The sequence below is a fragment of the Grus americana genome, chromosome 24 (genome assembly GCF_028858705.1).
Source record: "Grus americana isolate bGruAme1 chromosome 24, bGruAme1.mat, whole genome shotgun sequence".
Lineage (NCBI taxonomy): Eukaryota > Metazoa > Chordata > Aves > Gruiformes > Gruidae > Grus > Grus americana.
Genome location: NC_072875.1, coordinates 7,845,028 through 7,869,294, shown reverse-complemented (window position 1 = coordinate 7,869,294; position 24,267 = coordinate 7,845,028). Strand labels below are relative to the sequence as shown.

The 24,267-nt window shown below is 59.2% G+C and overlaps 5 protein-coding genes across 13 annotated transcripts; 2 read left to right on the top strand and 3 right to left on the bottom strand.

The window, feature by feature from the left end:
• Window positions 1-4,074: 4,074 nt before the first annotated feature.
• SIAE (sialic acid acetylesterase) lies at window positions 4,075-9,899 on the top strand. Of its 3 annotated transcripts, none has more exons than XM_054802868.1 (11): window positions 4,075-4,447; window positions 4,760-4,821; window positions 6,041-6,205; window positions 7,204-7,367; window positions 7,452-7,590; window positions 7,685-7,868; window positions 8,165-8,274; window positions 8,365-8,498; window positions 8,712-8,866; window positions 8,942-9,137; window positions 9,218-9,899. In XM_054802868.1, exons 1-11 carry the CDS (start codon window positions 4,221-4,223, stop codon window positions 9,494-9,496), a joined length of 1,815 nt encoding a protein of 604 aa, XP_054658843.1. In that variant the 5' UTR covers window positions 4,075-4,220; the 3' UTR covers window positions 9,497-9,899. The 3 variants fall into 3 exon arrangements, with proteins under 3 accessions (XP_054658843.1, XP_054658841.1, XP_054658842.1); XM_054802867.1 differs by lacking the exon at window positions 4,075-4,447 and adding an exon at window positions 5,069-5,182 and having other exon boundaries at window positions 4,772-4,821; XM_054802866.1 differs by lacking the exon at window positions 4,075-4,447 and having other exon boundaries at window positions 4,701-5,182.
• Window positions 9,900-10,029: 130 nt separating this feature from the next.
• PANX3 (pannexin 3) lies at window positions 10,030-13,554 on the bottom strand. Its single transcript, XM_054802874.1, has 5 exons — window positions 13,209-13,554; window positions 12,358-12,500; window positions 12,038-12,252; window positions 11,226-11,890; window positions 10,030-10,381 (listed from the first exon to the last, which is right to left on the bottom strand). Exons 1-5 carry the CDS (start codon window positions 13,552-13,554, stop codon window positions 10,320-10,322), a joined length of 1,431 nt encoding a protein of 476 aa, XP_054658849.1. The 3' UTR covers window positions 10,030-10,319.
• RPUSD4 (RNA pseudouridine synthase D4) lies at window positions 13,280-17,383 on the bottom strand. Its single transcript, XM_054802881.1, has 7 exons — window positions 17,192-17,383; window positions 16,548-16,713; window positions 16,100-16,301; window positions 15,784-15,877; window positions 15,555-15,705; window positions 15,174-15,271; window positions 13,280-15,021 (listed from the first exon to the last, which is right to left on the bottom strand). The coding sequence occupies exons 1-7, from the start codon at window positions 17,372-17,374 to the stop codon at window positions 14,836-14,838; spliced, it is 1,080 nt and encodes a 359-aa protein (XP_054658856.1). The 5' UTR covers window positions 17,375-17,383; the 3' UTR covers window positions 13,280-14,835.
• An 85-nt stretch (window positions 17,384-17,468) lies between these two features.
• On the top strand, window positions 17,469-23,284 carry HYLS1 (HYLS1 centriolar and ciliogenesis associated). Of its 4 annotated transcripts, none has more exons than XM_054802883.1 (2): window positions 17,469-17,711; window positions 22,053-23,284. In XM_054802883.1, the coding sequence occupies exon 2, from the start codon at window positions 22,058-22,060 to the stop codon at window positions 22,883-22,885; it is 828 nt and encodes a 275-aa protein (XP_054658858.1). In that variant the 5' UTR covers window positions 17,469-17,711; window positions 22,053-22,057; the 3' UTR covers window positions 22,886-23,284. The 4 variants fall into 4 exon arrangements, with proteins under 4 accessions (XP_054658858.1, XP_054658860.1, XP_054658859.1 ...); XM_054802885.1 differs by lacking the exon at window positions 17,469-17,711 and adding an exon at window positions 19,015-19,141; XM_054802884.1 differs by lacking the exon at window positions 17,469-17,711 and adding an exon at window positions 19,100-19,228.
• Window positions 17,771-24,251, bottom strand: PUS3 (pseudouridine synthase 3). 4 transcript variants are annotated; one of them, XM_054802870.1, is made up of 6 exons: window positions 24,140-24,197; window positions 22,311-22,381; window positions 20,631-21,064; window positions 18,873-19,444; window positions 18,297-18,487; window positions 17,771-18,190 (listed from the first exon to the last, which is right to left on the bottom strand). In XM_054802870.1, the coding sequence occupies exons 3-6, from the start codon at window positions 21,015-21,017 to the stop codon at window positions 17,877-17,879; spliced, it is 1,464 nt and encodes a 487-aa protein (XP_054658845.1). In that variant the 5' UTR covers window positions 21,018-21,064; window positions 22,311-22,381; window positions 24,140-24,197; the 3' UTR covers window positions 17,771-17,876. The 4 variants fall into 4 exon arrangements, with proteins under 4 accessions (XP_054658845.1, XP_054658844.1, XP_054658847.1 ...); XM_054802869.1 differs by lacking the exon at window positions 22,311-22,381 and having other exon boundaries at window positions 24,140-24,251; XM_054802872.1 differs by lacking the exon at window positions 24,140-24,197 and having other exon boundaries at window positions 22,311-22,418.
• Between the last annotated feature and the right edge of the window lie 16 nt (window positions 24,252-24,267).

Below are 24,267 nucleotides of genomic sequence, written 5' to 3'. Positions count from 1 at the left end.
CGGAGGATGCGAGCAAATATTTAAACAGCGCTTTCGGGTCTCGCCCTCGGGTTTAACAGGGCCCTGCTGAAATTTGCGGTGATTTTTTTGGGGGGGGCAAGGCGGCAGCAAATGGGGCAATTTTTATTTTTTTTGGGGGGGGGGAATACAATGTGGGGTTTGCCCCTCGGGTTTGTTTGCATGGCGGGGGGGGGGGCAGAACCTTCGCAACCTACTTAGGGCTTGGTCCCGAAGGAGGGTGAGGATGGTGAAGATGAGGATGGTGAGGAAGGGTGGCCATGGCGGGATGCCACGTCTCCCACCGAGCATCCGCTGAAGGCCAGGGGTGATGCGCCCAAAAGCGGACTCCACGTCGAGGAGGGGGCTCTGTGGTTTTGGGGTTTGGGGGTCACTTCCCTGCCCGCAGGAGCATCCGAGCCCCCACATTTGGCGTGTTTTCCAGCCAGACCTGCAAACCCAGCTGTATTTCCATCCCTTGGCGCTATCTGCGGACCCCGCGTTCGCCCTTGGACCACGCCGAGGTGCTGGGGCCGGCGGGGCAAGACGGGGAGACCCCGGGAAAGAAGGGGGACCTCCAGGGCGATGCGGGGGGCTGCAGCCCACAGCCCCCCGCATTGCCCGCCTCGCTCTCCTCTAATCCGGGTTTGGGAGTTGCTAAGCAACTGCATAAGTCGCCCGTGGGCTCCGCGCACTGATGCCAGCTCTGGCCGGCCCCCGAAACACGGCGTGGCCCCCCCAGCCAGGCACCGGCACCCCCCAGCCGGCCGGTGCTGACGGGCCTCGCCAGCCTTCCTCAGCCAGGCTGGGTCACGGGGCTGCGTCCCACTTGGGGGTCCGGTGGCACCCACCTTCCAGCATCGTCACTGTCACCGCCAGCATCCCTGTCCCGTTGGCATCACCGTCCCCATTCCTGGCACTGGCACTGTTCCCACTGCTGCCACCAGCCCTGTCACTATCCCCATCCCTGTCCTCATCCCCATCACCTCCACCGCCATCTGTGTCCCCATCCCCGTCCCTGTCCCCGTCCCTGTCCCCATAACCAACTTCAGCCCCATCGTCCCTGTCCCCATCCCCTTCCTTGCCCCATTCTTGTCCCCGTCCCCCTCATAATCTCCATCCCTGTCCCCGGCCTTGTCCCCGGCCCCCTCATCATGCCTATCCCTGTCCCCATCCCCATCCCTGTCCCCATCACTGTCCCCTTCCCTGTCCCCATCCTTGTCCCCGTCCCCCTCATAATCTCCATCCCTGTCCCCATCCCCATCATCGTCCCCTTCCCTGTCTCCATCACTGTCCCCTTCCCTGTCCCCATCCTTGTCCCCATCCCCCTCATCATCCCCATCCCTGTCCCTGTCCCCAACTTCAACCTCACCATCTGTTCCCACCCTTGTCCCCATGCCCGTGCCATCCCCAACCTCAAGCCCACCATCTTTGTCCCCATCCCTGTCCCTGTCCCCATCCCATCCTCACCCTCATCCCTGTCCCTTCCCTGTCCCCATCCCCTTCCCATCCCCGTCTCCATCTCCGTCCCCAAGGCCACTCCAGGTCAACCCCCTGCCCAGCAGCACCCAAACCCCGCACCCGGGGAGATGGGTGCTCCCCGAGCATCCCCCAGTTCCCCGCCGGCACCCGGCTTTCCCCGCTGAAGCCGCCTTTCCACCGCCACCTCTTCCCACCGGCGCGGCAGGGGGGAAACAGCTCTGCTCCAGAAACCCCCGCTCCAGCTTCCAGGAGAAACCTCATCCACTCCGCTGGGATTTTTAGAAGGGAAAACAATCCCTTTCCCTTTTTTTTTTTTTTTTTTCTTTTTTAGGACCTCCAGATCCATTGCTGCCTGCTCCAGAGGGGGGGTTTTGGGGGAGCTGAGTGGAAAGGGTTTTCAGGATGATTCGCACATCAAGGATCTGCAAAAATTAGCCCCAAAACTAGGATGCAAAATGCCGAGAGGATCATCCTGGTACCAGTAAACCCCCAAAAATGCACAAAAACTGCGGGGTTGGCAGCAGTTTCAACGCAAGAGTCGATGGCACCCCATTTTTGCCAGCGGCACACGGTCCCCCCCATCCCCAAAATCCGCTCCGGCCATGGCCCCCCCGGTCCTGGCAGAGCCACCGAGTGCCGGCGTCTCCCGCAGGCTGCGGCTGCGGAGGAGGGACGCGAAATGCCAGAACATTTCTAATCATTAACGGCGGGTTTTGAGCCCGTTCCAGGTTCTGCGTTTTTCATCCCTGGGCCCCTTCATCTGAGAAAACAACCCACCCTGAGGAAGGAATATTGGGGTGATGCTATTCCGGGTGCTCCAGCATCTCCTAAATCTGAATCCCGATAAAATAACTTGTATTTCAGAAAAAGGGGAAGAAACGGGCACCACGGCTGGCGGAAACATCCCGCCGTCGTGATTCGAGATGGTGGCACCGAGGTGTTAAAAAATCCTTATTAAAAAAAAAAAAAAGGGAATTAGGTGCTGGAAGGGTGCCCTGGGCGGGCAGCGCTGCTGGCTGCCGAAGCGGGAGCCAGCAGCCGGTGAGGCGGTGCCGGGGGGGTCAAGGCGTAGCCGGTTGGCATCGGCCCCGGCGCGGGGTCCCCGCCAGCTTTTTTTTTTTTTTTTTTTTCCCCCCCATCCTTCCTTCCTGTTTTTCCCCGGGGGAGCCGCCCGCTGTGCCCCGTGCCACCGTGGGCGAGTGCCGCACGCCGCATATGGCCGGCTTCCCCCTGGAAAAACAGGAAAGTGAGGGCGGGGGGGAGAAACCGGGGTGAGCATGGGTGGGGGGATTCAGTCCCCCCCCCCTAAAAAAGAGCAGCCGGTTTTGACGCATCACTCCTTTTTTTTATTTTTCAGCGCTGGCTGGGATTTTAAAATCACTCAGGATGGGAAAACCTGAATTTCCACCAGTCAGAATAAGATGGGGGGATCCCCCCGCGCTCCCCAAAATGCCAGGGAGGCATCTCAGCTCTTGGAGGAGGGGGGTAGAAGAGGAGCAATGTCACATCCCTCCTTCACTCCGGGGACGCTATTAAATTTTTGACAACCTCCGGGGATGCAGGGGCCTAAATATAGAGCCTTAAAATATCGTCTCGAGCTCAGCCCAGCTCCTAAACCCGGGTTTTTTTAGGGAAGAAATCTCAGGTGAGAGTCGCTAATAACGGCGGGGACCTCATTAATAAAAATTCTCATTAAAAAAGTGCCCCGGGAGTGGGACGGGAGATCATCACCTGCCTCCGAGAAGGGTGGTGGGGAAATTGAGGGGTCTGGGGTTTTTTTTGAGTTGTGGCACCTCATTTTGGGTCCCCAAACAGGGGATTTGGGGCGAGTGCTCGGGTCAGGTCCCGAGGGAGGTGTCCCTTTTAAAAAGAGTGTCATGGGGACACGATCCCCTTCGGCCATGGGTTTGCCCCTGTCACGGTGACAATTTTTGGGGAGGAATCACGGTGTGTCGGTGCTGATGGGTGCTGTCAGGTACCCCGGATGCTGTTTTGGGCTCAAATAACCCCGTTTTGGGTGCGGGCGCTGTGTCTCTTACTGTGGCTGTGGATGGAACACTGCCTGGCTGCTCCCCTGCCTTCTCCTCCTCCTTGTCCTTGTCCTCCTTCTCCTCGTCCTCCTCCGGCTCCTGGAGGAAAAGCAGGAAAACCTAAAAATTAGGTGGTGTGGGACAAGGGCAGCAGGGCCAGGGTGGGTGCGGGGTCCCAGCACCCCAAATTCAGGACCGGAGGGGTGGGCAGGGAGGGCAGCCTACCTGGCAAGGGGGCTGGGTGAGAACCTCGTCCACCAGCCGGGCTCCCCACGCCGCTGGGTCGGCCGAGGTGTCTGGGGAAGGAGGAGGCTTGACGCCACGGGTGATGGGCACGCGGGGCAGGCCTGACACCCCGGGGATGGGCACGCGGGGCAGGGCTGATGGCACGAGGGATGAGCAAGGGGTGAGGTCCCCCAGGACGGGCACAAGGGGCAGGTGTGGCGCCCCGGGTGATGGGCACACGGGGCAGGCACGATGCCATGCAGGATGGGCAGGCAATGAATGCAGCGTGGGGGTGGAGGTGCAGGGATGGGTGCTGCCAGGCCGGGCCACTCACCCTCTCTCTGCTCCAGCAGCGTTTGGAAGTGCCGAGCGGCGAAGGCCACCACGTCGGTGGGCTGCACCCGCAGCACCTCCAGTGCCAGCCCCTCCAGCAGGTTTTGGAAGCCGGCGGGCAGCCGTAGGGTGGTGTTGGAGAAGGAGGTGGACATGGCCGCCTCTCCCGGCCCCCCTGCAGCGGCACAACCGGGGTTTACCGCGACCCGCACCCCCGCGGTCCCGACCGGGCAGCGCCGGGACTCGAACCCGCGGTCTCAGGGATGGGAGAGGGTGGGGGACAGCGCCGCCGCTAGGGGGCGCTCCCCCTCCCCGCCCGCTGCGCTTGCGCACGGCCACCACGCACTGCGCATGCGCCGAGGCTGCCCGGACAGGGTGGGGTGAGCGGTTACAGAGGGCCCCGGACCCCCGGACCCCCGCCCCCGGGCACCCCCGGTCCCCCCTGGGCGCCGTCCCGCACCCGCTTCCCTCGGCCCCGCGACCCCGGCCCCTTCCCCGGCCCCTTCCCTCCGACCCGACCCGGCCAGGCCGAGCCGGCGCCTCCGGCTGTCGTGAGGACGCTGTCGCTTGGCAACCGCCCCCCCTCCGCCGCGTGCTTAGGCCACGCCCCATGTGCTTGCCACGCCCACACGGGGCGGGGCCTGGCGCCCCCGGGGGGCAGCGGCGCCCTGACGCCCCGTTGTCCCCCCCAGGATGGCGGCGTGGGTGCTGCTGGCGGCGTGGGTGCTGCTGGCGCTGGCCCCGGTGGCGGCAGGTAAAGGCCGGGGGGGGGGGGGGGGGGGGCTGGCTCCGCGCCCCCAGCCTCCGCAGCACGACCCCGCTTCGGGGCCCTCGGTACCCCCAGAACCCCGCCTTGATGTCCCTGGCACCCCCCAGCCCCGCTTCGCCACCCTTCGCACCCCCCCCGAGCCCCGCTTCGGGGCCCTTGGCATCCCCTAAGCCCCGCTTGGATGCCCTTGGCACCCTCCCAGCCCTGCTTCAGGGCCCTTTGCACCCCCCAGGCCCCTCTCATGTCCTTGGCATCCCCCCCAACCCCTCTTCGACACCCCTTGCACCGCCCCAGCCCCTCTTCGACGTCCTTGGCACGTCGCTGCCGCCGTGGGACGATGCTTTACGTAAGGCGGGAGTCGCATGCGGCTCCTCGGCGGCGTCTCGTGGGCTCTCCTCTCTTCCCTCCTCCCAGCTGCTTTTTATAGCCTCCAGTCTCTTCCCTGGCGTCTCGGTTTGGGTGTTATTTTTTTTTTTTTCTCCTCCGACTTGGTTTTTTATGTAACTCATCTCTCCCGGAGCCTCGTTGCATGAGACGGTGGGACCAGCAATGCGGCTGATTTCAGAGAGGCCGAGGACGTAATTTCTTTCCTTCGTTAAACCCAGCCTGGGACGAGCTGCGGAGGAGACAGGGCTCTGTGAGCCCCAATTTCATCGCTACAACAGGGATTGCTGCCCAGATCGCCTCTCCATGCCTGCAAACGTTGCCCTGACCCCCTTTCAAATGTGGTTTTATTTTCATGCCCCAAAAATGGGGCTTTTGGGGTGCCAGGGCTGAGACCTCTGTTCCTGTCCCTGCTTTGCCAGTGCCGCATGCCTGGTGTTTCCCATCCCACCACTCGCCAAACATTTTTTTGCGAGGGAAAAATATGTCAGAACGTATTTATTAGGAAGACTGGGCTGGTGGGGATTCTTCCATACTGTTATTAGGAGAATTTTTATGGAAATCTGTATCCAAACTCCCGTGCTTTGCGAGGTGACTTCCCTCACAGGGCTGGGCTCTCTTGGGGACTTCACATCCTGCCGTTTCCTCAGCTCCTTGGTGATTTTAACCACCGTAAGGTTGACCGGGACTGAAGGAAGCTATCAATTAAGCAGGATCTCAAATAATCTGTATTTAAGAGGGAGTTGGAGGCCACACCGGGGATTTTTCTCGTTGCTTTTTGCCTCTTGGAGATGATGTTTGCAGTGTCTGTTGATCCTAGGGGCAACGCTTGGCTTCGCATCCTACTACGGTGACCACATGGTGTTGCAGAAGGAGCCGGCGGGGGCCATGGTGTGGGGCTACGGGGAGCCAGGGGCCGTGGTGACCATGGTCGTCTCTGGGGACGGCGGCCTCATTGTCATGAAGAAGACGGCACGAGTTAAAGGTCAGTCCGGGACCTTTGCTGGTGGTTTTGGTGGCCGAGGAGCACGTTCGAGCCCAAATCAGACCTGCTGATGGACCGTGCTTTCCCCTTCCCCGGGAGATCTGGGGAGGGGGCAGTTCAGCCACCCCCTCCCTGCCGACGCTGGCCTTTGCTCACTTCGGTTTCCCAACAGCGGGATCCCGTAGGCACCGAGCGGGAGCCGAGCTGCCGCTGGAGTGGGTGGCACGGCGTAGGCTTGAGCCAAACGCTGAGGCTGCGGAGGGGAGGGGGGGAATTTAGCTCCTCTCCCTGTCAAAACCATCTCCGGGGAAATCTCCAGAGCACTCCTGGCTTTTTTTTTTTTATGTTTTCCCCCTTGGAGGATCTCGAAGCCCTGAAGGATGGTGCTTCTGCAGGCAGAGCCTTCCTTGAGGGTGGGAGGGCTCGGAGGCATCTCAGATCTCAGCTGGTGGGCTCTTTCCCTGCCTAGTGGATTGGGGGGGGGGGCTGCTCATCACCTCTGGGGGTGTGAAGCTGCTGCCTAAAGGGCTCCTCCACAAGCTGGAAAGCCCGGATGTGTCTTGTGAGAGAGCAGCGATCCGCTGCTATCAGGAGATCTACAGGATCCGCCCCAGCCGGGCCAGAAAATCCACGCTAAACTCCAGCAGAATATCTTTACGCCTCGATTCGGCGCCTCTAAAATTAGCTGGAGACATCTCGGTGTCACACACACCAAGCTGCTCCTGTAATCCTGGTTCCTCCCAGCAGCTTCTGCTCTGACACACATTTGTCTTCAGGATTTTCTTTTTAACCCCTAAGATCCTGCAGGAGGAAAGACCCTCTGATGGCGGACACCTTCCAAAATCCATTTCCCCAGCCCAGCTCCGCAGTGGGGAAGCTTTCCCACGTCGCCTGTCCATCCCCACCGGTTGTTGGTTGCTCATCCAACCTCGTTGCGAAGGTCTTGAGGTCTTTGTAGGGGTTGTGAAAGCTAAGCGAGCACCATCCTCTTCTTCTAGGACCTTCTGGGACATGGACAACGGTCCTGGACCCTATGGATCGGGGTGGTCCCTACACACTGACGGCCAGGCAGGGCTCAGAGAACGTGACGCTGCGGGACATCTACTTTGGGGATGTGTGGCTTTGCAGTGGGCAGAGCAACATGGCAATGACAGTCCTGCAGGTAAGTGCCAGTGGCATGGCCCGATCCTGCCAGATCAGGCAGGCATCAGGCAGGGATCAGGCAGGGATCCCGACCCTTCCCTAGATTGCCAACGCCAGCCAAGAGCTCGCTGCTGCTGCTCGCTACCCCTACGTCCGCATCTTCGCCGCGGCGCCTGCCCGCTCCGACGTGGAACTGGAGGATCTGAAGCAAATCGACTTGCCGTGGTCCATCCCGACGGCCGGTGAGTGCAACGTGCCTCCAAAAAACCAAAAAAAAGCCTGGAAATGGCTTCTCCCCCCCCTCTTTTTTCCTTCGCAGCCTGCTTTTTTGAACAGAAAACCTGGGCCACGGGAATTTCACCTACTTCTCGGCCGTCTGCTGGCTGTTGGGGCGCTACCTCTACGAGGCTCTGCGGTACCCCGTGGGGCTGGTGGAGGCGGCCTGGGGGGGCACCCCCATCGAGGCCTGGTCCTCTCAGAGGGCTCTGCGGGCATGCGGGCTGCTGGAAGACGTAGGGAGGTGAGACAAGACACAGCGGAAAAACCTCCTGCCCCACACTGCACCGCTTTTGGGGGGCATGCTCTATCCCTCCTGCCCCACCTCCCCTGTCCCCTCCACGCATCGTTTTACCCGCTCTGGGTAAAATCCCCTCCCATGCCAAGAGCACATCTTGGCAGGTAAAGGGGATGGGGGGGACCCCAGGGCTCCCCTTTTGCGCGGCGCTTGCTTTAACCATGCAAGCCTGGCTCCTGAAGCCCCAGCTTCGGGGCTGGCCTTGTGCTTTGCATCCCCTTAAGCCCAGCTTTGTCTTCCAGCATCTCCCCACACCGGCACCTCTCCGGCCCGCAAACGCCCTCCGTGCTCTGGAATGCCATGATCCACCCGCTGCTCAACATGACGCTGCGGGGTGTCGCTTGGTACCAGGGTAAGCCCACCCAATTTTCCCCCACCCTGGGGTGCAGCAGCCCCCCATTATCCCACCGGGCTTTCACCAGCCTCTCGTTTTTTGGGACAGGCGAGGACAACACCGTCCTGCACACGGACTGGTACAACTGCACCTTCCCCGCGCTCATCGCCGACTGGCGCCGCGCTTTCCACGCCGGATCGGCTGGGCAGACGGAGCCACTCCTCCCATTCGGCTTTGTGCAGGTGAGGGGCAGGACCCCCACCCTCCTGAGGGGACAGCATCGCCATGCTTGGGTGGGGAGGGGGTTTACCCATCCTTTCACACCCCGGAGGCTGCTTCCAAGCCGGCAGGAGGGAGAGGATGCCATAAATTCGTGGATACGTCCTGCCGGGGTGCCAAGGAGCACCGGTTTTGGGAGCAACGGCTTCTCCAGCTCTCCCCGCCCTGCCTCACAGTTGTCCAGCTATCGGCGGCAGAGCCCGGACGACAGCTTCGCCCGTCTCCGCTGGCACCAAACAGCCGACCTGGGGGTTGTCCCCAACGCCAGGCTGCCCCGCACCTTCATGGCCGTGGCCGTGGATCTGTGTGACGAGCACTCTCCCTATGGCAGGCAAGTCCCGGGCAGCGAGGGCGTAGGGATGAAGCTATCGGCTACCAACCCCACCTCCCTCCTCTTCCTCGGCAGCATCCACCCCCGGGACAAGCAGAACGTGGCCCACCGGCTGCACCTGGGCGCCAGGGCTGTGGCATACGGGGAGAAAGACCTGGTTTTCCAGGGGCCGTACCCCACCCGGGCCGTCCTGGACATGACCAGGGCTCTGCTGAACGTCACCTACACCCAGGAGCTCGTCTTCTGCCGGCGGGATGCACGGGCATTCGAGGTGAGGAGGGGGAAAAAGCTTCCGCCCCAGGGCCGGGAGGGGGAATCCCACCTTGATGGAGGTTTGTCCCCCCCACCCAGGTCTGCTGCTCCAGCCAACTGTCCCCATGCGGGTGGCTGCCGGCACCCGTGGTGGCGGTGGAGTCCCACACGGTGACGCTGGCCCTGGCCGGCTGCGGGACGCTGGTGCTGGGCTTACGCTATGCCTGGGCCGAGTGGCCCTGCGAGTACCGGTCCTGCACGCTCTACAACACCCAGGGGCTGCCCGCACCCCCCTTCCTCCTGGACACCCTGCCCGCAACAGCCGGAGGGAGGGAGCTGCTTCTCCTCCCGGGCTCCCGGTTCTCCCCGGGGATTTAGGTGAGGGGACGACAGAAAGATCTCAGACCTCTACGCAGAGCAGCTCAGGGCTGCTGGCACCGTGCCTTTCCGATCTGGCTTGATTACTGTCTTATTAATTAAACGCTTTCTGGCTCCTCTTTGGCCTGAAGTCAAGGCTGCAGGGGAAAAAAAAAAAAAAAAATGAGCCAATTTAAAATGAAATTTATGAAAAATTATGTTAAGCCGAGGAGCAGGACACACTGATAGGAACTGAACCCCTCACTGCTGCTCCTCCCTCCGTCTACGGGGTGGACAGGGTGGGGAGAGAGGAGCTCTGTCAAAAAACCCCATAAACAAACGCCAAGACTGGGGCTGGGACACGGAGCTGCAGAAGACGTGTCGCTTTGTGGTGGGAGGAAATTAATAAATAGGTAATAAACCAGGTCGGTTTATTCTTGGATCTTTTTTTCCTTCAGAGGAACATCCCTTAGTCCTCCATTCCCCCCTCCTCCCGTAACAGCAGGGAAATCTGTGTGGAAGAGGCACGATGTGGCACCCAGCGCTTGGACTAAGACATCCGAGAGAGTCTCTGCACAAAAAAATTGATTGTTTAACCTTTTTTTGCTGGAGAAGAGGGACACATCAACCCCACCCCCAAAAAGGGGAACCCCAAACGCGGGAAGACAGCGGGCAAGCTCAGCCCTGTCGCGTTACAGACGTCACCCCACCAGACTGTATCAAAACCAGAGTTTAATGTGCTCGAGCAACCACTGGCAACAAGGAATTGGATCAAACTGGTTCCCAGCAGGGCAACCAGGCAGGTCCTGGCAGCAGCCACCCTGCCTGCTGCTTGCTCTGGGGGTCAGGCGGAGCCCAGCGAGTCCCGGGAGGCTTCTCCCATCCCTTCTGCTCCAGGCTTCATATCTGGGCAAGGGGAGGGAAGAGGAAGAAGTTAATTAACTGGGCGATCGCAAACTGGGATCTTGGGCTTTCTCCGCTAGCGTACCACTAGCCCGAGAGCCAGTTGTGCTAGCCCTGTGGTTGCCATGCCAATGAGGATGCTAAATTCAGCTCAATCTGGGTGGTTGTTTTTTTTTTTTTAAAAACTGCAGCCCTCAGTCTGTGCTCAGGGCCAGGAAAGGAGCCCAGGTGTCCTGGCTCCCACCCTGCCCGGGATGAGCCGTCTCGCAGAGCCTGCTGTGCAGGTCGGGGATCCCCGTAGGACTGCAAAGGGGGCACCCCCGGCTCCCTGAAACCCAAAGCGCGGGGGACAGGGAGCAGCGGTGCCTGGTGCCGGCCCCAGGGGATGTGGCTCTACCTTGGAGACCCATCTCTGTCTCCCCACGCAGCCCGTGTCCCCACCAGCACCATGCTAACAGAGGCAGGGAGCCTTAGCATCAGCCCCCCCCAGGATTTAAAGCTCCCAACCCCACTCCCAGCAGGCTGGGCCAAAAATGGGGACCCCCCCCCCAGCCCCCCGGTTTGCCCAGAGCTCGGGTTTAAGTGGCAAGCTCTCCGCTTTCTGTTCCTATAGCAACTCCTGCCCACGTGTGGGCTCGCGGTAGCATCGCATCCCAGCTGGCAGAACCCATCCCTGGCTGGAAACGGACCCCCAGCAGCCCCCCAGTTCCCCCCAAAAAACCCCTTAAGGTCCTGGCAATGGGTTTAGGGCCACGGCAGATGGATCCAGCCTCACCCCCAGGGCGGGATCCGGTGGTGCGGGAGCCAAGAGGAGAGTGAAGAAGTTTTCTCTACTGAAAAAGCCTACCTAGGACCCCGCCGTTGGAGAGGGGTGCGCTGCCGTCAGCCTCGGGGACGCAAGCGTGGTGTTTGGGCTTGGTGGCCTCCAGCCCAGCCAGCAGTGTCATGAAGTCGATGACGGTATCGATGTCCTGCTTGTTGGCGGTGGCTTCCCTCAAGGCACTGACTGCATTGAGGCGACTGAAGGAGGTCAGCTCAGAGATGTTGGCCCGGAGGAAGAGGAGGATGACGTTGAGGTCATTGACAGGGCAGGTGAGCATCTTGCGGCTGAGGAGATCGAAGGCAGGCAGCATCTCGTAGATGGAGAGTAGCCCCTTGTCCCACTGGCAGAGCTGCAGGGCGTTGTAGATGACGACGGGTAGGAGGAGGACGTAGACGCTGCCGACCGAGAGGCTGATGAGCTGGAAGACGGAGAAGAAGACCAGCTTGCAGGGGATGAACAGGGGGATGTGGGGCTCCGCCTGGAGCAGCCCCGTTTTGATGGAGCAGCTGAACTCATCCTGGAAGAAGATGTTGAGGTGGAGGAAGACGAGGTAGAGGCAGGTGGCAGCCAAGAACAAGAGCAGGAGCAGGTTCCTCAGGATGTAGATGAACGCCAGGGAGTGGGCGTGCTGCTTGCAGGTGAGGTAGCGCTCCAGCAACGGGAACTCGAAGTACCTCTCCCGGCGGGCCCTGGGGACAAAGGGGACACAGTGGGGACTTAGAGCCACCCCCCTAAACTGAGCTGCTTCACCAAAATCCGTCCTGAACGTGGCTGCAGCCACAACGCCATGCAGAGGGACTTCAGAGGGACACAGCGACCAGTCGAGGCTGCCTCACCTCTCGTATTCCTCCCAGAATCGCTCTGGCTCGGTGCTGGCCTGCTGGACCTTCCTCATGTGCTGCACCAGGCGCACGGAGCGGTTGTAGGATTTGTCCAGCTCATCGATGATGAAGAGGAGGTCGGAGTGGAGGGCGGGAGCGGCCGCATAACGCCAGAGCAGGTAGGGCAGGTACATGAGCACCGCCACAACCAGCAGCGAGTAGGGGAAGACCTGGGTAAAGGACACAAGTGGGCGTTGAGCCGTGCGGAGTTGCTTCACCTCCGCCGCACGCCCAGGTGGGACCTGAGGGCACCCAGACGCGAGCTCGACCTGTACCTTGAGAGCCCAGAGGGATTTGGTGATGGTGTGTCCCTCAGCGTCAAAGCCATGGTGGATGAGGGAGTCCCAGCAAGCTGTGTCAACATAGGCGGACTGCTTCCCCGTGAAGTTGGTGGGAGAGAAGCAGCTGATCTGTGAGCCTAGGGTGAGAGGAAGGGTGAATCTCAGCCACAGGGGTCCAGCAAGCACGAGAGAGAGCTCCGCAGCCAGGTGCCAGCACCTTACAGGAGGACGATTACATCTAAGGCATCACTGTGAATTCAAAAAGCCTTTTTCACAGTCATTTTGTAGCTGTCCTTCCCCACCGCTGCATTTCCCAGCAAGGCCTTTTCCATCACTTCCCGAACACAAACCCTTTAAGTACAGCCGTGGGTACTGGCCAGGAACCGGAGTCAAACCAAATCCCCAGGGGCAGCAGTGGGTCGTCAGCTGAGGCCAGATTTAGCCTGAGGTTGCGACGCACCATCAATGCAACCCTCTGTGTGCTGCCCTCGCAAACCCTGGCGGGACGTATCCCCTGAGCTGCCCTGCTGGCACCCTCCTCCTCGGAAACGACCCTGCAGCACCCAAAGGTGCTGGGGGCAAGCAGCCAAGGTGGGGCATTGCCTCACCGCCAGTCCTGGGGTTAAGGACAGCTCTTCCCGGGCTTTCCCAGTGATCAATAATCCATTAGAAACAACCAATAAATATCCCTGAGAAACAACACTTCCTAGAACAGGATTTCCAGGCTGCCCCGCCTCACACCGCAACCACGCCGGTGTGAACACGAGGGTTTTGCAGTGACAACCAAACCACCGCCGGCAACTGCCCGCGACACAAAGATCCCTGGTGCAAAAGCCGTGACTCACCGGTGGAGAACTCCCGGGCGAAAGCCAGCGAGACAAGGAAAAGGGGAAGCCCCACGGTGACGAACTTCAGCAAGCGATCGCTCGGCAGCTCCAGACGCAGACCCTTGGCTCGGGAACCACCGGGATCCGGGAGGAGAGCGTCAGAGAGCATGTACTCGGCGGCCGTGTGCGAGAGCGACATTTTTCTATTGAGGAAAAGGAGACGACGGCGACTGCTGCTGCTGCCCGGAGGCTCTGGTGTCGTCTGAGGCGTGACTGGCTCAAGGAGTGATTTTGTAGGACTGAAGGCATCACTTGTCAAGCGCTCGGTACCAGGCGGCTGTAAATGACAGCTTAAACAGCGCATTAAATCAACTGGTAATTACAGGGGGAAGCCTTTTCCCAAATAGCATGCCCCAAAATAGAAGAAAAAAAATTAAAATATAGCAGCTGTGGCATCGGGCTGGGAAGGCAGCATTCCTCCCCGGCCGCAGCCGCTCCCCGGCTCCTCGTGGTTTTACGGCCCTCTCTCATAAGCAGATATATTTCTGGCGGTGCCTTGGAGGGGCGTGGGGCTCCCCAGTTATTTTCACCCCGCGTGAGGAGCGGGGAGGCAAGGCACAGGGCATTGCCCTACTAAAAAGCCCCAGCCAGGTACATGGTGGCCCCATGGGGTACAAAGAGCCCTTTCCAGCACCCAAACCAGCCCAAGGGGCTGGAGAAAATCCTGGGGACAGGCCAAGAGACACCAAACGCTGGTGGCTGCAATTTTGAGGCAGAATATCAGCTGCGGTTCCCCGGCCTTTCAGTCTCTCCATTTGTCTCCCTCTCGGGGGAAGGAACCCGGCTCCAAGGTGAGCTCCCGAGGGAGAGGGATCCCAGTAACGGGATCTAGAAATAAGCGATGGGGAAATCAGAAGGGGTGCTGGAATAGAAAAGCTTCTCCTGGTGGCGCAGTCAGCGCCCAGAATCCCGTGCCAACACCTCCGGCAGTGCAGAGTGGAGGGAGTCCCGGAGCTGCTCGGCCAAGCCAAGCAGAGGAACTCCCTGCACAATCTCTTGGCACAGCAAAAAAAAACCAACCAAAAAACCCCACGGCTGCTGCCAAATTGCACTTTCGATGGATTTTCGAATGAAGGGGAGTCTCCAAATTGGAACACAGAGCGCCAGGATGTGAGGGACAGACTGCTAAACAGCTCTAGAGGGACAAACAACAGCCCTCAAACCAGGAGGGACTGCACCCAGGTACGATCAAACCTGCCCAGGGACTGAGATCCGCCTGGCCTGAGCAGAGAGACACGCAACCCTTCACCTCGGCAGGAACCGGATCTTTTATTGCTCACAGACAAGTTTAAAACACGGACTGGGCAAAGCCTGGTTTCTACCCAGTCTCATTTGTCTAAACAAGAGGCTCTTCAGGGTTCCCAGCCACGTTTCTGCACCAAATCAGGGCAAGAAACACACACAGGTACCTGGTTTGAAGCCAGAAACACCCATACCAACACAGGAGGTCTCTGGCAAGCAGCAGAGACCATAGAATTCATCACACTGCTGGCTCCAAGCCGGACACCACTCCAGAGCGGCTGGACCCAGCACTACCACGTGCTGGAGATGCGGTAATACACAGTACTGCACCCGTCCTGCCTCGTTAGTCGTTAGCAACATCCAGATCCAGCTTCTTCAGAGTCTTCTGGAAGAAGACGGGCGGCTTGCAGATGAGGTCTATCTGCTGGCCCAGGGGCAGGGAGAGGCGGTGGGCGTGGAGGTGGAGGGGGAGGTGGCGAGCCTTGCTCTGCTCCAGCTTCAGCCTCTTCAAGGTGATTTCAGGAAGCTTCTGCAGCAAGGACAGAAAACATCCCGTCCACAACCCCATCTCTTCGACCTGGGCCATGAAAACCCCAGCCCTGGGGGAGGCAGGGGACACAAACAGGCTGCACGGCCCCAGATCTGGCTCTGGCTTCCCCCCCGACGCAGGACTTGCCTTACCTGGGGTGCCAACTTGCTCCAGTGCGAATATTTGTGATCGCCCAGGATGGGGCAGCCCAAGCCATAGGCCAGGTGAACCCGGATCTGGTGCTTCACCCCTGAGGAGGGAAGAGAAAGAGGAGAAATGTGACGACCAGCCGCGCCACGACTCAGCTCCCTCCGCACCAGATAATGCCATGCCAAAATCGCTGGCAGCAGGAGAGCAGCCTGGCAGCAAATCATCACCCCAGGGTAGCTTATTCCCACAGCTTTGGCCCAAAAAGGATTTCAGTCGTGTCTAACAACAAGTTCCCACTTCCAGCGCTGCTCTTGGCTGCGGAGCCGCGTGGAAAGCACAGCCAGCAGCCGACACAACCCCAGGGACACCCAGCCAGGCCTCACCCGTGATGGGCTGGAGCTCCAGCAGAGAGCAGGCGGAAGAGCTAGCCAGAAGGCGGTACCGCGTCACAGCACTTTCGGCATTGCGGTTCTTGCGGATTTTCATCACCTTTCCATCCTCCGGAGACAGGCGGTAGTTGGGGGCCAGTGTCATCTAAACAGCGGCAAGAGGGTGAGCCCACAGGAAGATCAAGACGGGGGTGCCAGGGAGGGGGAAGGACACGTGGCTCACCTTGTAGTGCGACTGGTGGCTCCGCACCTCCTTCTCCACGATGGGGATATCCACAATGCCCTCGGCAGGGTCTGGGTCCCCCAGGCTAATCGCCCTGGGGAGGGAAAACAGAAGTCTGCGGGGTGTCGCTCCAGCCGGAAGGGAACCCTCCCCTCACACCCCCTCTCCCCATGACCCAGCCCTGTAAAAGGACGCTTGAGTGAAGATAAGCAAAGATCTGCCACTTCCACAAAGCCCGTCCTCACACCCTGGTGATCGTCCCTTTGTCCCCTTTTCAAACCCTTTGAAGCTGCTTCTCCACCCAAACCTTTCCTACCAGTAGATCTTCTCCACCTGACGAGTTTTGAAGAGAAGCCGGATCCTGTCTGCCACCTCCTTGCTCCGTGCCAGCACCATCACACCCGTGGTCTCTTTGTCCAGCCGGTGGCAGAGGTGGAGTGGTTTGGCGTTCATGTTCTCCAACATCTTGGCCAAAATTGGCAGCACGTCAGTGATACAATTCTTGATCCCGGGGCCACCTGCATAACCCACGGGCAAGACAATCAGAGGAGGTGTTCACGTCCCTGTGTACCTTAAGTTACTTCTGAAACGTGACGTGAAGGCTGTGATCTAAAGGTGACAAACTCCCTGCACCCCTCCCCGGGAAGGAAAACCTCATCACAGGGAGGACAGAGACAGAGGATCCCCCACCAGCACCACAGTGACATTTCCATCTCCCCCTCTACGGCACAGGCGCGGATATGGCACAGTCGGCTTTTCCTCACCATGCACGGGAAGGCCGTAGGGTTTGTTGATCACCACAATCTCCTCATTTTGGTACACGGTTGCCTGCTTGAGCACTTTGGCCAGGACGTTGGGATGAATCTGCTGCAGCTGCTTGCTCAGCATGGCAAGTTTCTGGACCCATCTCTGTGCTGGGTCTTTGGGGATCTGAGGGGAGAACAAAACACCATCGGTGGAGGATAAACAGCTGTAGGCTCTGCGTGACCTTTGGCAACTTGCTCGCTTTCCATCTGCTCCCGCTCCTGGCTTCACGCAGCGGTGATTCTGAGGAGGACTCTCACTACGGAGACGAAGGCCGGACGCTGTCCCCGCAATCCCACCGCACCACCCAGCTCGGTGCGACCTCGCTTAGCCACACGCAGGAGCGGCCACCCACAAATCCCGCTCCAGAACCTCCCCCGCTGCCCGGGCGAGGCGGGGAGGGAAAACCCGCGGGCACGACGGTAACGCCTGCCCGCCCCCTCCCCCCGGCTGCCCATCCCACCCACAGCCGGTACAGGGAGCGCCCGGACCGGGCAGGACAAGGGACCCGACCCCGTTCCGCGTGTGCGCCCCAGCGGCGCGGTGCATGCCGGGAACTGTAGTCCCGCTCCTCAGGGCCCGGCCGGGCCGCAGCATCGCTCACCTCTCTGTTCTGCTTCTCCTCCTGGCTCCTCTGCGCCCGCAGCCGCCCCGCCAGCTGCTCGGCCCTCAGTCCCTCCGCCTCCGCCGCCGCCGCCGCCCGCCCGCTGCCGCAGATGGCGCGCACCGCCCGGACCAGGCCCGCCGCGGGCCGCCGCCGCATCGCGCCGCCACTCGCCGCCGCCATTTTCCTTCCTCCTTCCCCTCTTTCCCCTTCCGGCCAATGGCGGCGGCGGGGAGGCGGTACTTCAGCCCGCACGCCCAATCGGAAGGGGGCGGCCAGCCGAACGACACTCACACCGCCCAATGGCACCGCCGCGAAGGGCAGGCCTCGGGGGGTGGTCCCCGTCCCCGCACGGCTGTTTGAACACCGGCGACGGTTGGCGGCTGGTAACGGTCGCGGCGGGAGGACGGGAGCAGCTGGGCCCGGTCAGGTACCGGGGGCCCGTGGGGACGCCGAGCAGCTGGGTGGGCCCCGTCCACCTCAGTACAGCCCTCCATCCCCAGTGCCGCCCCACAGCGAGGTGAGTAGCTCTGAGGGGGCTGAGGCACCCCCCATCCCCTTCCAGGCCAGGACACTCTGCAGGATTTCTTGAAATTTATAAAAATACCACTAGAAAATTGCATTTTCAATTAAAAAAGGGGAAAGCGGCAAGTTGCTGCCCTTGAGCTGAGGTCACCCATCACTGTCACTCGACGTTGACGCAGACCCGCTTGGACGGCTGCTCCGTGGCACTGCCGCTCCCTGGGGCATCGCTGTGATGGCTCCTCTTGGTCTCGGGGGGCTGCTTGTCCCCGTCCCCCCCCATCTCCAGGCCCCGGGGGGTTTCAATGCGGCCCCTCTGCACAAAGTGGCGGATGCGGGCCTCCAGCCCCTCGCACTTGGGGCGGGTCAGTAAAGGCTTGTAGGTGCGGGCTTTGACGCCTTCCACGAAGCCGCTGACCTGGCTGCAGAGCGGAGGCTTCGCATCTCCCCAGAGGACGGTCATGCTGTTCCCTGGGCCTGTGATATAATTGAAAAAATACCAGTGGTTTTCCTTCCTTTTTTTTTTTTTTTTCCTAAACCAGTTACCCCCCTCCTAAGGTATTCCCACAAAACCATCCCTTACTTTTCCCTGTAGCCACAGGAGCAGCGTCGAGCCCTCGTAACATGTCCCGTAGCACTTGAGTTTTGACTGCGTGGTTGGCCCAGAGCTGCTGTAGGTGGGTAACGTTGAACTCCTGCACCTCTCGGTCGTAGAGCCACTGAAGGTTTTCGAACTCACAGTCGTACAGGACGAGGGGAAACTCGACTGCCATGCTAGGGAAGAGGAGAGAAGGTGTTACTTGTTGCTGTCTGGAGGGATGCCGTGACAAAAAAGGCTTGCACAACAGGCATCAGCCTGTCCTTTCTGCCAGAAACAGCCCTGTCTTTCACAGAACTCCTTTTTCCGATAAAAACTGGATTAGTTTTAACTGAATACCAAGGACTAAAGCCATCAAAGGCTTGTCCAAGAGCAAGAAAGACGGGATCCTTGCAGATACCTCGCAGAGAGGCTGCTGGCAGCTTGCTTCCGCATTGTGAGAGACTGTTTCACAGGCTGGCAGAGAAGTACTCTGCCAGCAGCGCTTCGCACTCAGCCAGTTATTCTTCCACTCTGGCGCTTTGCGAAGCAGCCCAGGAGGTTTTCCCAAGCTTTCCGTACCTGTACTGAGGTTTTCGGGGGTTTTTCTCCACATCCAGCAGCTCGTCAATGATCTCCGGCCTCTCCATCCTCTGGCCGATGAGGAAGAGGATCGCCATCATGCAGCGAACTTGGTGATAGAGGAACGCCTGTCCCGTCACTTCAAACTGGCACAGACGGAAGGGATCCTGCAGCCCGCTTTCTCCTCCTCTCTCCACCCACGTCACTCCGGCGCTGAGAATCGTTCTCTGGAAGTTGACCACCCCGTTGGCAACGTCCATTTTACACAGGTTACGGAAATCGTGCGTCCCCACGTACCTCTGGGCTGCGACGTGCATGAGGGGCACGTCCAGGTCGGCGCAGGGGAAGAAGTATCGGTAGGTCCTCTTGAGGCAGCTGAACCGGGCGCTGAAATCGGGCTCCACAGGGGCCCAGGCCAGCACCCGGATATCAGGCGGCAGCACCCTGTTCAGAATATGGGTGTAGCGGAGCTCCTCCTCCTCCTCTCCCTCGCTTTTGCCTCCCGAATCGCCCTCGTGGCCGTTTAGCTTCTTCCCCTCCGACAGGTTGGAGCGGAGATCTAGGGAAATCACCTGCAAAATGAGGAAAACCAGGATTAGATCGCAGATGGGTCTATTAGGCGTGCCGAGCCAAGTCTTCCTACACTGCTGTGAAATGAATTCAGGATCTCCTACAGATGAAGGTGCCTTAAATCAGGCGATCTCACCACTCCTTCCTGCGGGTAAAGCTGCAAATGCCTCTACTAAGGCTCCTAGCAGATGCTACAGATTCCTTTAATAAAACAGAGAAAGTTGCAGACAGCCTACATAGCACGGTTTCGAAACAGCTTCAACTTTAGTCACTGTTTTTAGGATATAATGTGCTTTTTTTCTTTTTTTGCTGGAGGTGATGACTTGAACCCAGTAACAGCCTTGCTGTCTGGGAAGCCTGGTGTGGGAACAAGTTGATTAATGCTGCAGGTGCCCGTGCGCTTTAAACGATGCAAGAAAAGGCGGCCCCTGCCCTTATTTCATGCGGCTCATCTTGCGGAGAAGAGCAGACCACCCATCCGAGCCAAAACCACCCCAGCAAGGCAAAAGCTAAGCCAGCTCCGCTTCCTGAGCCGGGAGGGAAGGAGCCTGGCCTGACAGCGAAGCCGTCACAGCGCAGGAAGGGCTGCACTTTCCCTGACGGCTCAGCCGGCCCGATGGCTCCGTGCCCACCGAGCGGGCCAGCTCGCTCCCCTCCCTCCAGCTCCCACTCCCACGCTCCCTTCCGCTAGCTGCGGCTCCCCTCAGACCCTTCTGCACAGGAATTCAGCTGCCTGACTCCGCAGGAAGCTATCCAATTCTTGGATTTTTTTTTTTTTGGTAGGTTAGTGAGTTAAATGAGCTGAGAGGGCTCTGCCAAGCGCTGCAGTCGGCACAGGAAGAGCAACAAGTGCGTCTGTGGAGGAAGGGGCATCTCCCCTTTTTTTTGGCAGCTATTGGGGAAGCTGCGGCCTAAAAAACATTTCATCCTCTCAAAACAAGCCCCTGGAAAAAAACCCTAGCACTAATATGGAAAAAACCTAGCACTAATAAACACTTTGAGGGTCTAAACCCATCATTCTGCATGCAGGAAGCCATTGCCAGGCTCGCTTTCAGATTTAAAAGCTGATGGCTTTTCAAAAAAACAAATCTGACCTGTGCTGCCATGGCTCATCACTGCAGGACAGTCATCCCAGTGGATCTCCGTCCCACAGAGGAGCCCAGGAAAGCGTGGGGGGTGGATCCTGACCTGTCCGAAGGCGCTGACTCCTTTGTCTGTCCGCCCGCAGCGGTGGTAGTTGGAGGTCTGTCTGTCGTCTACCAGGCGTGTCTTCTTCAAGGCTTCAAACAGTTTCTCTTCGATGGTGTTGCTGGTGTTCTCCTGGCTGGCAAACCCCTGGTAGCCCCAGCCCAGGTAGGCGATCTTCAGCGCCACATGTCTGCGGCCGTAGGCACCAAAATCGAACGGCCGTTGCTGGCGTTTCTTGGCTTTCCCAGGGGCCGAAGGAGCCTCTCTTCTCCCGGCGCCCTCCTCGTCCTCTCGGAGCTTCTCCTGCAGCCGCTTCACCTCTTCTTCCAGCTCCTGCACCCTCCTCAGGAGTCCCTCTCGATCAGTAACCACGCTCTCCTCGGCCATAGCCGCCACCTTGGAGCCTCAATTGGTTGCTGGTAGCTCCTCGGGGTCTGCAGAGAAAGGAGGAGATCAGGGGGTTGCATTTTTATCTGGCTTTTATTACACCTATAGGCTTGCTCTGTAAAGTAATTGTTACCCGCAGAATAATTAGGTTTTTAACTCCTCAGTGTTCCTAGCAGAGCATGGGAAGGGCTGAGGGGGCTTAGCTCGGGCAGCTTCATCTTACTCAAATCTCTTCTTTTGGCACTATTTAATCACTCCTCCTCCCAACGATGGGATCTGCTCTGTCAGCCCGGGCGCGGCGGCGGCAGCACATTCCGGCTAGCCTTTTGCTATCCACGCCGAGCCGTCACGGAGCCCTTTCCATTTTCACACCGCGCTCAGCCAGCATCAACACTTCAGACAGCCCGCTAACGGCTGCCATTCATCTCGCTCACCATCTGCTCCAACATTCCATTACTGTTAAAAGCTTGCAATTTTTTTTTTCTTTCAAACCCGCTTTGCGGCGTAAAATATCCCAGACCTCTGTAGCGAGTGGAAACTGTGTCCAGATCCCTTTTTGCAGCGGGTCTTAAGGTTTACTATAACCAGACTCAAACAGCCTTTGGGCTACGATAACCAACATCTAAAGAAGCGTCTAAACATGCCGTGCTGAGCCTCTTCCTCCTCTGTGGAAGTAAAATACCCTCTTGGACGTCCCTAGATTAAATCATGACTAGACACTGTGTTTTTAAAACAAGAATGAGGGGAAAATCGTTATATACATCTGCTTACAAAGCAAACTGAATCTGCCCTGGGTTTGTCCATCGTCCCGTTAGTGCTTTCTATGTGGCAGAATTAACTTTAGCATAATTTTTAATTTAATTTGCTGCAGGGAAAGGGCCTTCTGCTAGCAGCAGGAGGTTTAGCAGCGCTCCCAGACCCCCCCTCTGATTAACTGCAACCCCGAACCCCAGAAGTTGAGCGTCAGAGCCCCCCTTTATGTCTTCAGCCATATGCTGCAAGAAATTAACTGTGGTTTGTTTGGGTTTTTTGCAGAAATCATGGAGGAGGCGACAGGACCGGACAGCTATAGCTGGGTCGCTCCTGAGGATGAGGAGCAGCTGGCAGCTGCGCCGGCCCTGAGCCGGCTGTACACTCAGCAAGGACGCAGCGAGGAGCGGGCACGTCCCCGTGATGATCCCTATGCCGAGGCCTCCCTCTTTTTTGGGGTACGACCAGCCCTTCCTACATTTTCCGAGGATCGGAGGGGAACCAGGAGGTTGGTGATGAAAAGGAAGGTGCTGAGGCGCAGACCTGATGGAGGAGTAGAGGTCTCTGACGAGTCAGTGACCAGCGAGCTGGAGAGTGACGCCGAGGTTTGGGACCTGAGGCAGAAAATGCTTCAGTTAAGGACCGGTCCAGAGGACAGCATCTCCGAGGGGGAAATTGAGACGAGCAGCAGCTCTCTCGATGAATCCCCTTACCGGTGGTCCCATGGGGACAGCCCTCCCTTTCTCCTTGGGGATTTTGGGAGCCAGAGCTCTCCTGCATCTCAGTACACCGCTGCGGCAGGACAACCCAAGTCCTTCATTCCTCCGCGGTTTGAGCCACTGGGCCGTAACCGGGGAAAAACAGACCGGGTGGCCAAATATTTTGAATATAAACGAGAATGGGAAAAATTCCGAATCCCAGGGGAGGATCAACGGCAAGAACTGCGCTGGGGTATCCGGGAGCAGATGCTCTGCAGACCCGAGCTCCCCAGCAAGCCGCAGCACCTCTACGTCCCCAACGATTACACCGTGCCGACCGAAAAAAAGAGAGCTGCCCTGCGCTGGGAGGTGCGCTGGGACCTGGCCAACGGCCTCATCCCCAGAAAAAACACCTCCTAGTTTCCTAAAGCCCCGCTCCACACCAATCTGTTAATGCTGCTCTTCTCAGTACTTTATTCCTCCTCAAAATCCTTGATCGTTCGGAAAAATCTTTTTTTTTTTTTTTGGCATTTCAAGCAGGTTTTATACCTTACACAGCACCTCGGGTTATTAAATGGGCTGGGTAAAACATCCCAGCATCCCTGCCGCATTGTGCAAAGTTACGAAGAGCAGGGGTACGGAGAGCAGGCACCGAAAAACCAGGCAGCCCGTGAGACTTTCCAACTATCAGGAGAAATAAGAACAGCATACGCGATTTTTGGGCATCTAATCGCCCCTAGATTGTTGTGTGAGCTGTTGAGGTGGTTTTACTGATGGTGTCTCAGCAATATCTTCCTTTAATAAAGTGTGTGGAAAGATTCGTTGTGGTTCTGTGGGTTAATTAGAAACATCTCGTAAAGCCCTCGGTCCATGTCTATTATTTTAGACATAACCTTGCCTTGTTTTACCTTGGGTTTTTTTTTAAATAAATGAGCTTTAAGATGAAGTAAAGATAATATTACTATTATTTTTCCCCAGGTATGGAGATGGACGGACGCCATTGCAGTTCTTGCGCAGGAAAAGGCCTTGAAGCCACGGCAGGGCGAGAGGTTGGGGGGCCCCCCGCCCCGGAAAAGGTCCCTGAAACTTGGGGGGGTGGCTGGAGAAGGGGGTGGGGAGCAGGTGATGGCAGCCCAGGTTTGGGGGGGGACACAGCTGCCCCCAGCTTAGGGACCCTGCTGTCACCCAACGTTGGGGGGATGCCTGGCTCTCCAGCACCCTGTGGACCCCCCATCCACCTACGAGGGGGTCTTTGCCCACCAGAACCTGAGGGGCCCCCATACTGCCCTATGGGGTCCCTGCTCCTCCAGGGACCCCCCCCCAAAACCCTATAGGGACCACTGCTGCACCCTATAGGATCCCTGTCTGTGGAGGGGACCCTCCCCACCCCGGGGCTCCCTGTCCCCAGCACCCCGAGGACCCCACCACCCTATGGGGGACAGTCTCTGTCCCCAGGGACCCCCCCGAAACCCCACGGGGTCCCTGCTCCTCTATCACCGTGGGGACACCCCCCGCCCCGGGGTCCCTGTGCCCAGCACCCTGTGGGGTAGATCCCTGTCCCCGCACCCCAGGGACCTCCAGCCCCCCTTGGGGAGGCCCCTGTCCCCCACCACCCTACGGGGACCACCGCCTACGGGCTCCCCCCCGCCCCGGCTGGCTGCCGGCCGGCCCTACCTGCGGGACGAGGCCGCCGCGGGGCCGGGCCCGGTGCCGGTTGCCCCGGAAGCGCCCGCCCCGTCCGGTGTCACCTCCGGGAGGGGCGGTCCTCCCGCCCGCCAGGGGGCGCCCCCCGCCCCGCCATG